The following is a 14,293-nucleotide window of genomic DNA, read 5'->3' on the forward strand; positions in this document are numbered from 1 at the left end:
TTTTGTGAGCACATTTTTTTCTTAAAGGAGAAATGAGGCACAAATGTTCAAAATGATTTTTCAAGGTTTACTTGATCAATATGTGTAGCCACACCCAGTTTAGACCTATTGTTCTTCCTCATCATGTGTAGATGTCCTCATTACTGTGTAGATGTCTATACAATTCATATTTATCTGTGTTGGTGTGTGAGAAGTTGAGAATATGTAAATTAAGAAAGAAACCACATCCCAAATTAGTGACAACCTAAATCGTTCTGTGAGCACAGAATTGAGGACAAAGGTAAAAGGGGCAGGGAAAGCAGAGGAGACCAGATTTATTGGAAGGAAGACCAGAAGCTAAGAGTATGCAAATTCAAGAAGGAAAGAGGTATTACTATTATTAGATGCAGTTAAGGATCTCAGGTCTTAAAATAGGGCAGTTTATGTTTTCTGTGATTAAGGCTAAGATTATTAATCCATTACAAGATGGCAGAAACTGGGGACTTGGAAACTCAGTGCTTCTTTCTATTTTTTACTAATACTTGAGTGGCAAGACCATCAAAAGCAGATTCAGTTGAATCTTGTATGTTTTTCCATGATTTTTTGTTTACTTTTTAATAACAATGTGTTTTCCTGTCTTCATACTCCAAAATCGATCCAACATTATTTGAATTTTACCATGAAAAAGACTGCTAATATGAATATTCACTTTTCTGATATGGGGCAAATAGATGTGTCTCTATACATTCTCTGTGTCTAAAGCATAGGGCAAAATATCGCAAATTGAGTAAATTTAATTCTACTTTGTTAAAAAAATGCACCATTGCATTTCATGGAGAACAGTGTATTGTGTGGTTTAGGAGACGATTTTGTGGTGTCTATGGAGTGGTTATTAAAAATTCTTCCTTTTGTATTAAAGAGAATCAAAGTTATAAGTCTGGAATCAAATATTTCATACAAAAAGGAGTGTGGTAGAGTGTTCTATGTGCTGTATTCAACACATCTTACGCATTGGAATAATCTACCTCTCTTAGTTTTGTATTCTTCACATTCTAAAGCCAGATAACAAATTTGGTGGAGTGAAAGGTATACTCCTTCCCATCCTCTGGAAAGGGATAGGTTTCTTTATACTCCTATATATTGTCAGGATTAAAGGCAAAAGGAACAGAAAGAAAAGAAAAGTACAAGATAAAAATGTCAAAAATATGAATTAGAGGTGGCACAGCGTTGGCAGCTTTCTATTTTGTTTTGTTTTTTGATGATTTTATTTTTGAGACAGAGACAGCGTGTGAGCGGGGGAGGGGCAGAGAGAGAGGGAGACACAGTCCAAAGCAGACTCCAGGCTTTGAGCTGTCAGCATGGAGCCCTACGTGGGGCTCAAAAACCATGAGATCATGACCTGAGCCAAAGTCGGACACTCAACCGACTGAGCCACCCAGGTAACCCAGCAGCTTTCTGTTTGGATCAATCCATGAAACAATCAGAAGCATAAAGATTCAATTGCCCTGAAAATGCAGATGGCTCAGAAAAGAGCGGGAAAAGAATGAACTTGGAGTAGAGTATGTGTACCCATTTTCACCAAAGCCCAGATATCCACATGTCATTTTAGGAGCCCTGTCTATTACCGTCCCACTTTTCAGTATGGGGGTTGTATATAGTGAATGTGAGCTGGAACCTGCCCCGTCACTTTAGCTCTTGGCTCTTGGGCTAGTACTGAGCTGGGTTAGACATGTTTGCCTTCATTTGGTCCCNCTGTAGCTTAACCAGCTGGACAAGGCAGTGGAAGCAGCCCACACATTTTTCATGGCTAACCCTGAGCACATGGAAATGCAGCAGAACATTGAGAATTATAGAACAATGGCCGGTGTTGAAGTCCTCCCGTTGGTAGATCGAGAAGCCAAACCACATCTGGTAAGCACCGCAGACCATTGCCCTCACCAGGTGCTCCCAAGTTTCATTTGACTCAAAGCAGATACCTGTGCATGAGGGTCTCAGGTTGATTCTCAATTTCCAATATAGTGATAGTTTTGTACTTTCAGAGTTTGCAGATGGCATAGTGTCATTATCAGGGTTGAAAAAATTGAGAGAAAATGAAAATACTCTTAGAAAATAAGTAATATGTGATGAAAAGTAGAAAGCAATATAAACCTCTGTCTCCCTCTTTGAATGTCGGTGCCCCCAACCCTTTAATTTTACAGATAGGAGTTGAAGTAGTGTGAACTGCTCAGGTCACACTGTGGTTTCCCAGCTCCTAGTCCAGGTGTTTTTCTATCATACCTGTACTTTTCAAGTTCTGATCATTTTAAAGCTACATAATTATTCACTTAAATGAAAGCTTACTTGACACCGCAGTAAGTTGGGGCTTTCTTTTTTTCTTTTTCTTTCTTTTTTTTTCAATTGGCGATGTCACCATTCTCACCAGTGATTTCCAAGATGATTGAAGAACAGGATAAGGGAAGGTTTGCAGAACGTTGTTGTTGTTGTTGTTATTATTATTATTATTATTAACTTGGGCCAGGCCTGGAACATGGATGTGTCACAGCCACCCACATCAATCTCCCCGGCCTTTGGTGCATGGCCATAGCTATATGCAGATGGGGTTAGAAAACATTTTCTTGCATGAGCTCAGGAAGAATGTGAAATTTACTGGTGTCACAGCACTCAACGTGCTGGGTAACTCCCATCTCGTTTACAATTACTTGAGACCACCTTTTATCTCCCAGTGCAAGGCTTATTGCTCTTCCACAGCACAGGAGCACAGTGCCCTCTGTCCAGATGATCCTGAATCTGCCTGAATCCTGGTCTTCAAGTGCCCCAATATTTTTCTGCTTCTTTGCAGGAGAGTTACAGTGCAGGAGTTAAACATTATGAGGCTGATGACTTTGAGCTGGCTATCAAGTACTTCGAACAAGCGTTAAGAGACTATTTCAATGAAGATATGGAATGCAGAGCCCTGTGTGAGGGACCACAGAGATTTGAGGAGTACGAGTACTTAGGGTACAAAGCTGGTCTCTATGAAGCCATTGCAGGTAAAGCTTATTTTTCCCTTTATTTATTTCCTGACTATAGAAGTACTACTACATGCAATCTGTAAACTATTCTAACAATACAGAAGTATGTGATGAAAAAAATGAAAAAGATATTTAACCCATCCCACTGCCAATAAATAAATCTACCTAGTTTAAATGTTGGTGACTGTGCTCCCAAACCTTTTCAGATGCATATATAAATGTTTATGTGTTTATTGATAATCATTAATTCATTTTTTTATAAAAATAAGACAATACTATGAGTATTGATTTTCAGCATATTTTTGTTTCTGTTTTATTTTATGCTTAACAGTGTAGTGTGGACTTCTTCTCATGTAAGTACATGTAGATCTACCTTATTGTATTTAATGGTTGTTCAATGTTCCAATATATGTGGAAAGCATAATTGACTGGCCTGCTTACTGATGAATATTAAGGAAGTTGAAGGTGTTCATTATTATAAACTATGTAATAGTGAATAATTTTGCGTAGTTTTCTTCAGTTATTTAAAAGAGCATTTTATTATATATGAAAATTTAATATATTACAAAGGGACATTTAAAATAGTAGATAATATGAATTATACATTAATTGGGGAGATTGGCTGGTTAACCACTTATGATGGGAAGCATATGTATGCAAAAACACAAAAATAAATTCTATGTTAACAATGTAACTATGAAATAAAACTATTAGAAGAAAATGCAAGAGAATATTTGTATAACGGAAGAAGAAAACCACTTCTTAGAATGACAAAAGACAAGAAATAATAAAGAAAAAGATAAACTTTACACAAGATTTATAATACAAGAGATAGAACAAATCAAGCTGAATTACAAATGACAAAGTGGAAAAAGTTACAAAATATTTAGATGCAAACAGTTAATATCCATAATATTTAAGTCTAACCTATATATTATTAGTAGTAGTGGTAATTTATTTCTGATTTATTGATAGTTATAATAATAAGCAATATTTATATAGCAGTTACAATGTAGAAAGCATTTTACATATTTATGTATCTTTTAATCCTCTAAACAACTTCTTATAGGTGTATGGTATTGTTTTTCACCATTTTCTCCGTTTTTTTAAATGAGGAATTTATACCTCAGAGCAATGTGATTAAGGTGAAGCTGGAAATCTGGAGTAGCTGGGTGGCTCAGTAGGCTAAGCATCTGACTCTTGATTTTGGCTCAGGTCATGATGTCACAGTTCATTGAGATCAAGCCCCAAGTCAGGCTCCACACTGACAATATGGAACCTACTTGGGATTCTCCCTCTCTCTCCCTCTCTTTCTCTGTCTCTCTCTCTCCTTTTCTCTCTGCCTTTCCCTCACTTGTGCATTCGCGCTCTCTCTCTCTCTCTCTCAAAATAAATAAATTAAGAAATAAATAAACATAAACAACAAAAAATGGTGAAGCTGGAATCCAGCCTAGGCTTATCTCACTCTAGAGTGCATATTTTTAGGTCTACGTAATTGAAAAATGGACAAAGGATAACTTATTCAGTAGCACATGGTTAACAAATATCTGTCAAGTGCCTACTGTGTTCCAAGTTATAAATATATAAAAAACAGTGCTCCACTTCACCAATACCTGTAGAAAGGCAAATTATGGATGTGAGTCAGCTCTCCCCAAGTGCCAGTGTTTTTTGTCTCCATGAAAAGCACCACTCACCTAAGGAGTTTGAACCAAATCCCAATTGTTCCCTTCCAATCCAACATTTCCCTTAATTGCTATTCTCTGATTGGTACCATAAGATAGATGCTACCTCCTAATAGCGTGTAAGATTCCCTAGTTCTCTCTACCTCTTTTGTCAGTGGTTCAAATCAACAGTATGTTTTAACAAAGCCACTATGATAGTCCTTGCTAGTCCTCATGTCCTGATGAGGTTTTACTCTGTAGGCAGACAGAACAGTCTTCTGAAAAAATGAAAGTGCATTCACAGAACCCCCCTGCCAAAGACTGCCATTGCACTTGAAATAAAATCCCAAACCTTCAATAAGGACATCCATGGTTGTGCACTTGTGTTTATTTTCATCTTCTCTCTTTTTCTGTTTTTTTGATTGGCTACTGTGTTCATTTTCACTCACAGACTTTGAAACTTGTTTTCCTCTATTATTTGCCTAATGTTCTATATTGCTAAGTACTTAGACCTCAGGACCTAGGTATGCTGACTGACAAATAGTATGTGCTTAGTAAATATTTGTTAAATGAATGAGTGGAAGGAAAAAAGAAGGGAGGGAAGGAAGGAAGGAAGGAAGAAAGGAAGGAAGGAAGGAAGCAAAGGGAAGCAAAGGGAAGAAAGAAGAAAATGACCTCTCCATCATTCACATTGATTAAAAAGGTATAATACTATGTGTTTTGAAAATGTAGGTCATAAATTATTAAGGTCTTTGAGAGAGACAATTAGAAAACATCTTTTATTAAATTAAGAAGTAGACTGAAAATCAATTTGTTGGATGACCTATTTGCCACATACTCAGTTACCTAAAACCAATTCAATTTACCTATAATCAATAGAAATATCTGATTTATCGAAGATTTTTCCCTGTATGGTTTTGTTTTGCTAGGCCTCTGGCAGAGTCATTTGCCTACATTTTTGTGAGCACTGCTCATTTGAATGTCAGTTTCATATGTGTTTCACATTTTAACTGTTGAGTATTTCTTGACACTTATTCTTTTATTTGGGAATCCTTTTCCTTTATTATAGTTTCCTTGTAATAGTGTAAGGATATGTACCCTGTCTCCATATCCCGCAATCTCCTTTACACCTGCCTCCATCAATGGTTACTAAAGGGCTCTAGTAAACACCCTACATCTGATTTAGGAAAGTGGACTAACTGATTCTTACAGAATAACATTTAGTGATTTGCTCGAAGTTATCATAATATGTTGGTTACTGGAAAAGAATAGAGCTCTCCTAACATAGGCTCTTAATACTACAGTGACCACCAATATTATTCCCACTTCCAAAAAAGACAAGTGACTTAAAAAGGCATCGTTTCTAAAGCTCAATCAAATATTGTATATTAAAGAAATATGGTAAGTCGTCTTGGGAACTTGACCCATATCCAGTTTATTATGAGAAGAAAATTTTAAAAAGTGTTCCCACACAAGTGACTTGGATCTCAAACTTATTAAAACATAATAATTGTACAATAACATTTGATCTAGAAAGGAGAAAAAAATACAACTAATAAAATGTGATATCAGGGTGCCTGGGTGGCTCAGTTAGTTAAGCGTCTGATTTCGGCTCAGGTCATTATCTCACAGTTTGTGAGTTTGAGCCCATGTCAGGCTCTGTGCTGACAGCTCAGAGCCTGGAGCCTCCTTCCAATTCTGTGTCTCCCTCTCTCTGCACCGCCCCCCCCATGCTCTGTCTCTGTCGCTCAGAAAGAAAAAGAAAGGAAGAAAGAAAGAAAGAAAGAAAGAAAGAAAGAAAGAAAGAAAGAAAGAAAGAAAGAAAGAAAGAAAGAAAGAAAGAAAGTTAGAAACTTTCTAAAAATAATAATAAAAAATAAGATGTGATATCATAGCTCTATGTAAATTCTTGTCTGTTTCCAAACTGTTCTAAATTAAGAGTGAAAGAGGCTCTTAAAATACAGAATGTATTTAGGAAGTCAGCATATTTGAATTTTAGAGTTAGAAGAACTTGAAAAATTGGGGGAAAATACGAATGGGTTTTGAATGCAGTTATTTGTTACTGTGCTGTTGAAGCCCTAAAGAACATCCTTGTGTCACTCTCATTTAGTTGCTATTTATAACTTACGTTGAAAAATACCTCCATTCAGATTTGGGGTTCTTCTTGGGTGTGTTTTCCACCTCTTCCTTCTGCTTGTCATTTGGAATTAGGAGGAGTGTGTATTAGAAGGTAAGAGGAATGCCAGTGGCCAGGCAACTAGAAACAAACTAGTTGAAGTTGTATGTTGTTTTCCTATGAAATGAAACAGCTATTTATTGGATTTTTATATAGCTGCTTTATTTATGAGATGCAAAAGAAATAGAGAGAACTCATTCTTCCCCTCTCAGCCTCCAACTGTAGTTAAGAACCAATGGACTGTAGGGATTCTGTTTGTTGTGCTATGCTGGGGTGAGTTAGCCAGACTGTGCAAAAACTGATGCATTTTCCTACACACCAGGAAGCACCCATGCCCTTTTTCTGGGGTCCCTCTTCACATCATCAAGATACAAGCTAAACTCTGCCCAACAGAGAACTTTTGAAAGGAGACATTTGTGGTAATAAAATGTAAAGTCATGATATCAGAAGGTTTTATCATCATTCTTATGAGAACCTGCTTTGCACAAGCATGAATAAACTCTCCTTTTTCTGCAAAAGACTATCTCCACCTTCACTGCAAAAATCATAGGTGGGGCAAAATATAGGAAGTGTTTGCTCCTCTGGGACATTAGCCCCTTGTGTTTCCTCAGCTTATGCTTGGATGAGATAGAGCCCAAAGCTCGAGGGAGTGTGACAATCTCTACACTGGAGGATCCTCACCTATTTGTAAGTGAGAAGGGTGGGAACAAAGAAAGGGGAACAGAGAGAGTCAAGAGTGTATATCCAAATTCTTTAGCTTTCCTTCTTATCGTTTTTTATCAGTTCCCACAGTGTTAGGATTTCCAGTTGTCAGGTGATGGACTGTTTTGTAAGTGAATAGAATAGGTTCCTGATCAATAGATGTGAAATATAGTTTCTATTTCCCCTTTAGGAAAAGTTCTTGAAAATGTTAATAAGGAGAAAACGCATCCTTACTTCACTTCTCTACATGAACTCCCCACAGGCATGGCAGTTCCTTTCCCTCAACTAGTCCTTAGCATAACCAGCATCTGAACATCCGATCTTGACCCAGAACAGTTCAGGCCACCCAGTATCCAAGGAGAGGCCCTGGACTTATTAAATAGGGAGGATTCAGCTGGGCATGGGTGGGGTGAGATGGCCTGCGTCACTCTCCGGAGATGAAGGAAAGGGATACACAGAAGGGGAGAGTGCAGCACTGAGAAAAGACCAGGGTTCAGAAGATTTGGAATCTACTATTAATTACTCTAGTGAACACTGATCAGGAGGCCTTGGCAAGTCACTTGCTTCCTTTGTGAAACCGGTGTCTGCTCATAAAGTAAAGATAATAATGAGATCACTCTAGGAGTGTGGTGAGGTGAGGCATGCCCTGGACAATTGTGGCTCTGATCTTGAAGTCTGGACACTCCAGCAGACGGGAGGGACCCATCTCTCACTCTTGTCTTCCAGATCACTACATGCAGGTGCTGGTTTGCCAGCACGAATGCGTGAGGGAGCTTGCCACCCGCCCTGGCCGCCTTTCTCCGATTGAGAACTTTCTTCCTCTGCATTTTGACTACTTACAGTTTGCCTACTATCGAGGTAAAACATGGCTCATCCCGAAGACCTGTGAGGGAGGGGTGTTGCTCATCATTACAGACATTGTGTTTTCCTCTGCATTTCTCAGTTTACCATTGAGGCAGTGGGGATTAATGTGTTTTTTTCTCTCACCTCACACCACTGCAGCTCAGGCCACAGAGAGCAGGTGAAACCACAAGTGGGCAAATGCTGTGATAATGTCCTGAAAATTATACTAGGCTGACATTTTACATGATTTTTAAATAGAATTTTTCAACTTAATTTTGAAAGGTCCTATATTGGAGCGCCTGGGTGGCTCAGTCAGGTAGGCATCTGACTCTTGATTTCCATGCAGGTCAGATCTCATGGTTCTTGAGATTGGTCTCTGTGTTGGGTTCTGCCCTGACAGCATGGAGACTGCTGGGGATTCTCTCTGACCCTTCCCTGTTTGCGCTTCTCTCAAAGTAAATAAACTTTAAAAAAAAGTCATATATTTGGACCCACAGGTCCAAAGATTAATATAAAAGCCTCCCTCTCTTCCTTTTTCCTGAAACCCAATTTGGTGCCCTACAACGCAGTTTCTGATTTATCTCTTCGAAATACACACACACACATACACACACACACACACACACATACACACACACACACACACACACACACCAACTTACTTTCCCTGCTTATGAATAGAAGGTAGCATGTTAATTATATTGTTCTCTACATTGTTTCCTTCACTGAATAATATATATCAGCAGTACCTAGCCATCTCAGTCAGTGGAGCACATGACTCTTGATCTTGGGGTTGTAGGCTTGAGCCCTCTACATTGGTGTAGAGATTACCTAAAAATAGAATTAAAAAACAACAACTCTCTCTCTCTCTCAGAATTAAAAAAACCATAAAAAAACAATAAAATATACCAGACTTTTTTAGTAAGTTGGTCCTATGAAATTACCATTTGCTTAGGTCAGAAATGGTCAAATTTTGGCAATATTATATGGCTTGACCTAATTGTATCAGCACATGGAAATCTTCCTCACTCATATTTCTTGATAGTCGTGTGTCATTGTCCTATAATTTATTTTATGTGTCTCCTTATTGATGGACATTGTGTTGTTTGCAACAGTTTTCTATTTCCATCAAGGATCAAATGAATAACATTTTATGTAAGTTATTTCACATTCATACATAAATATATATAGGATAAATTTCTAGAAGTATAATGCTATGTTGAATGGTTTATTCATTTAAAATTTTGATAGATGTGGTCACATTTTCTTCCATATGGAGTACATTTTTCATTGCTCATCCACAGAGTATATTGTGGAAATTTTACATATTCCCTAAACCATTAGGTGAATTTTTTAAATCTCAAATTAGTTTTGATTTCTGTGTATCTAATTGAGAAAAAAAAACTGAGCAATTTTCCTTATGTTTAAAAGAAATTCATAGAATTATAATTGCTAAAATTGGTTTTAGATATCATGTTGTCAACCTCAGTACAAAAAACAGAATTAACTCCCAAAAATCTGCTCTGCTTATCTCTATTAAATGATATAAGTTATAGCAAACATTTTCAGGTGGAAACTTTTAATAATAGATGCAGACCAAAGCAGACCAAAGATAGTACATTTTAAAGACCTGAAATCATATCTTTCCTTTTGTCTGTGGCTAGTTTTTTAAAAGTATAATTAGCACATCATGTTACATTAGTTTCAGGCGTACAACATAATGATTCAACAATTCTGTACATTACTCAGGGCTCATCATGATAAGTGTGGTCCCCATCTGTCACCAAATAACATTATTACAATCTTATTGACTCTGTTTCCTGTGCTGTACTTTTCAACTCGGTGATTTATGTATTTTATACCTGGAAGTTTGCACCTCCTAATCCCCTTTATTTATTTTTCCCATCCCCCTACTCACCTCCCCTCAGACAACCATCAGTTTGTTCTGTATATTCAAGAAATCTGTTTTTATGGGTGACTATTTTAGTGTATGCACTTCAGCTTTACCTTGTCTTTCCTCTTATTCACGTTTAATGGTGACCTCTAACAGACAGTTTGAAGTGTTTCTTAAAAATCCTCTAGGGGCGCCTAAGTGGCTCAGTCGGTTAAGCTTCCGACGTGGGCTCAGGTCATGATCTCACGGTTCGTGGGTTCGGGCCTCGCGTCGGGTTCTGTGCTGACGGCTAGCTCAGAGCCCGGACACTGTTTCAAATTCTGTGCCTCCCTCTCTCTCTGACCCTCCCCTGCTCACGCTGTGTCTCTCTCTCTCTCAGAAATAAATAAAAAGCATTAAAAAAAATCCTCTAGATGGACATAGGCTCACTCTAATGCTGCAGTTCTTTGGCATTTCAGTCGGTGAATATGTGAAAGCCTTGGAGTGTGCCAAGGCCTATCTTCTCCTCCACCCGGATGATGAGGATGTCCTAGACAATGTGGATTATTATGAGAGCCTACTAGATGACAACATTGACCCAGCATCCATTGAGGCCAGAGAGGTGAGACCAATGTCCTGTGAGGAAACTGTATTCTGCTAGATGCACTGGGCAGAACTGGCAAAAATGTAGCACTGCTCTTAAAGATATCTAGCAGTTTAGTAACTGTTGTAGAATTCCATTCTTTTGTACTTGATTATGAATGCCAGGAGCATATTTTACTCATATGTGATGGCTTGTGAAAATCTGTTGAGATGGAGACTTTTTATTTCTGCAGCTGTGAATTTTTTTAGCTCATTTGTCACTGCCTAATGAAAAATATTTCCACTTGAACATTTATCATATTTCTTAACTGTTATTTAGATATAAACTTTTCCTTCTTTTTCATTTTTTCCTCTAGGATTTGGCAATGTTCGTGAAGCGTCATAAACTGGAATCGGAACTAATAAAATCAGCTGCAGAGGGTCTAGGATTTTCATACACGGAGCCGGTAAGAGCAAAGAGGAAAAGAGGAAATGTTTTCTTTAAAGAACCATTCAATGGACTTCTTAATTATGTTTTTATTTCCCAGCTTCAATTACTGAAGATTCTAATCTCCTGCCTTACATTAACAAAATCCGGGGAGGTGGGGGAGATGTTTATTCAATATGTGTGCTAAATGTTAAAAGGCTTTACTAGATCTCCGCGGCACTGAGATCCAAAGTCAAAAGCAAATATATCTGGGGAGAAGTGTTTTGTACCTGATACATTTGCCTCAGGATGGTTTTATGTCTTAAATTCTGGATGCAACATTTTGTATTTCTCTTACATATTTGAACCATTAGAAAGACTCCATAAAGAACAAAAACACTCTCCATTGTACTCCTCATTGTGCTGACTTTTCCCACTTGTCCATGTTGACTTCTGGTCATTCTGCATGTACAGACACATCTTTTGCAGATCTAGCACTAAGGTACAGAGAGATGTCTGTTCTGATTTTTATTTAGGGTTTCTTAAGCAATTTCTACATTTTTATAGCCTTTAAAATGATTTTTAGCTGCATATGTAGAAGTGATGTGGAATAAGTAATTATTTTCTTGAGTCTGAACATTTGGTTTGTTTCTGGTTTTTTTTCTACTGTATTTAATGCATGAAGCATTTTTCTCTATATTGAACTATGAATAAATTCCCAGGGGTGGGATTATTCTATTGTCAAGGGATATGAGAAGTTTTAAAGTTGTTGAAATTGCTTTTCTAAGAGAGTTTTCTGATACCTCCACAGCAATGCATAAAGGTACCAGTTTACTGTGGTACCTGGGTGGTTCAGTCAGTTGAGCAGTGACTCTTGATTTTGGCTCAGGTCACGATCCCAGGGTCATGGGGTAGATATCTACATTGGGCTCCTATGAGCTTGTAGCCTGTTTAAGATTCTCTCTCTCTCTCTCTCTCTCTCTCCCCCCCTCTGCCCCTCTCTCCGACTCGTGTTCTCTCTTTTAATTTCTCTCTCTCAATTTTTTTAAGTACTAGTTTACTACAAACATTTCAGTAATGGGAAATAACATTTTAAAATCATTTATATTTCTTATGTACAAAATGGTATATCATTGTTGTTTTAACTTATATTCCTTTGATGACCAGCAAAAATAAATTTTTCACATATTATTATTAATTATTTTTCCTCTGATTTGAAATTATCTGTGCATACCTGTTTTTTATCCATTGGTTAACTACATATAAGTTTTTTATATAATGCACATTATCATATATTTATAAAAAGGCACTGTTCGTAATATATCCTATTGTGACATATCTTTTCATTTCTTTCTTAGTTATGTTTTATTGGCACATTTTAAAAATTAGGATAATTTAAAATATGCAAAAAACATTCCTCTTTTTTTCTTATTTTGAGAGAGAGTAAGAGAGTGAGAGCACGTGGGGGAGGGGCAGAGATAGAGGAGGAGAAAGAGGAAGAGAGAATCTCAAGCAGGCTCTGCATGCTGTCAGTGCACAGCCCAACGTGGGGCTCGATCTCACAAACTGTGAGACCATGACCTGAGCCGACTTCAGGAACCTGACACTTAACCAACTGAGCCACTCAGGCATCCCTTTAATAAACATTTTTAATATGCTGATAACCAGCATATTAAAAGTTATTATAAAAAATAAACATTTTTAATATGCTGATAGCCCTACTATGGATTTTCTTTTTTTTTTTTAATTTTTTCATATTTATTATTGAGACAGAGAGAAACAGAGCATGAGTGGGGGAGAGCCAGAGAGAGAGAGAGACATAGACTCCGAAGCAGGCTCTAATCTCTGAGCTGTCAGCATGGAGCCCGACACGGGGCTTGAACCCTCGAACCATGAGATCATTACCTGAGCCAAAGTCAGACACTTAACCAACTTAGCCACCCAGATGCCCCTGTTATTTTCTTAAAACTGCATTCTCCCAAGAGAATTCAGAAAAAGTCTCTTTATGATCCTGCACAGATTATTAATCAAGCTGGACATTTTTGTATGTTTGTTTTGTTCACAAAACATAAGTGAGTTGGACTAAACGATCTTGTAATTGTCTTCCTGACACCAAATTCCAAATCATTTCTTGGACAAGAAATATAAATGCTTCGACTAATTCCATGCTATTTTGAAAAATCCATTTGTGAAACACATTGTCTTTGCCAAAATAGCATCAACTTTAGTTTTTTTTTATTAATCTGTTTATATATTACATCTTTATACAGTAGGCAAGTTTCCTAATGTTTTAGGTATTTGGAGGATTTTAAGTATATATTTTATTTTGTAAGTTATGTTTTAGTGACAAAGCTACTGATGTGGTGTTTGTTTGTTTGTTTGTTTGTTTTTAATTCAAAACAGAATTATTGGATCGGATATGGAGGGCGACAGGATGAGAATCGGTGAGTTCTTCATTCAGAACTCAATCCATTTATTTTTAATGAGGAGAAATACTTAGAGTCATGCCCATTATAAGGACCTTGGCGCAATGAAATAGGCAAAAATATCTAATTAAAAGATTCCACAATGGGAATTACTTGTTCAGCGTTCTGGTCCTAGCTCTTCCCATACTTCTGTGAGACCTTGAGTGATTTATCTTCCTTCCTGGTCTCATGTTTTTCCTCCAGTTTAAGGGGCTGGAACAGGTGACCTCTGAAGGCTAAATATTCTGTGATTCTCAATCAGAGAAAATTCGATGCTGTTTTTAATTTATTATAGTAGGATAGAGCTTAATTTTTATCTTGTTAATGCTGAATTGCCTTGCTGCATTTGAAAGCAAGGAGTTCAGAAAGTTTTCATGGCAAACTAAAATATTAGGTGTTACTAATCTAATCAGAAATGAAAGAACCTCATTTTTTTTAAATGATAGAAGTGGAAAATCAATGTACATATTATGAGCAGTTCAAGGCATCATAGAATGTTGGATTTACATGTTTGAGAGGACATGGTCTAGCCCATTCATTTTCAAGTTCAGAACCTGAGGTTCTGACAAGGCAA

At 37.3% G+C, this 14,293-nt stretch overlaps 1 protein-coding gene across 2 annotated transcripts in view; it reads left to right on the top strand.

Moving 5' to 3' along the window:
* The window catches only part of P3H2 (prolyl 3-hydroxylase 2), a 150,905-nt gene that overhangs the window by 114,076 nt on the left and 22,536 nt on the right, over window positions 1-14,293 (top strand). For both annotated transcript variants that reach the window (XM_077754381.1, XM_077754380.1), the window contains exons 2-7: window positions 1,738-1,890; window positions 2,819-3,008; window positions 8,256-8,387; window positions 10,725-10,867; window positions 11,205-11,294; window positions 13,658-13,698. In XM_077754381.1, the coding sequence (XP_077610507.1) occupies window positions 1,783-1,890; window positions 2,819-3,008; window positions 8,256-8,387; window positions 10,725-10,867; window positions 11,205-11,294; window positions 13,658-13,698 (704 nt within the window). In that variant the 5' untranslated portion in view covers window positions 1,738-1,782. The remainder of the gene's footprint in view (window positions 1-1,737; window positions 1,891-2,818; window positions 3,009-8,255; window positions 8,388-10,724; window positions 10,868-11,204; window positions 11,295-13,657; window positions 13,699-14,293) is intronic.

This window comes from Crocuta crocuta, unplaced genomic scaffold (assembly GCF_008692635.1).
Source record: "Crocuta crocuta isolate KB4526 unplaced genomic scaffold, BGI_CrCroc_1.0 scaffold70, whole genome shotgun sequence".
In the NCBI taxonomy this organism is placed as follows: Eukaryota; Metazoa; Chordata; class Mammalia; order Carnivora; family Hyaenidae; genus Crocuta; species Crocuta crocuta.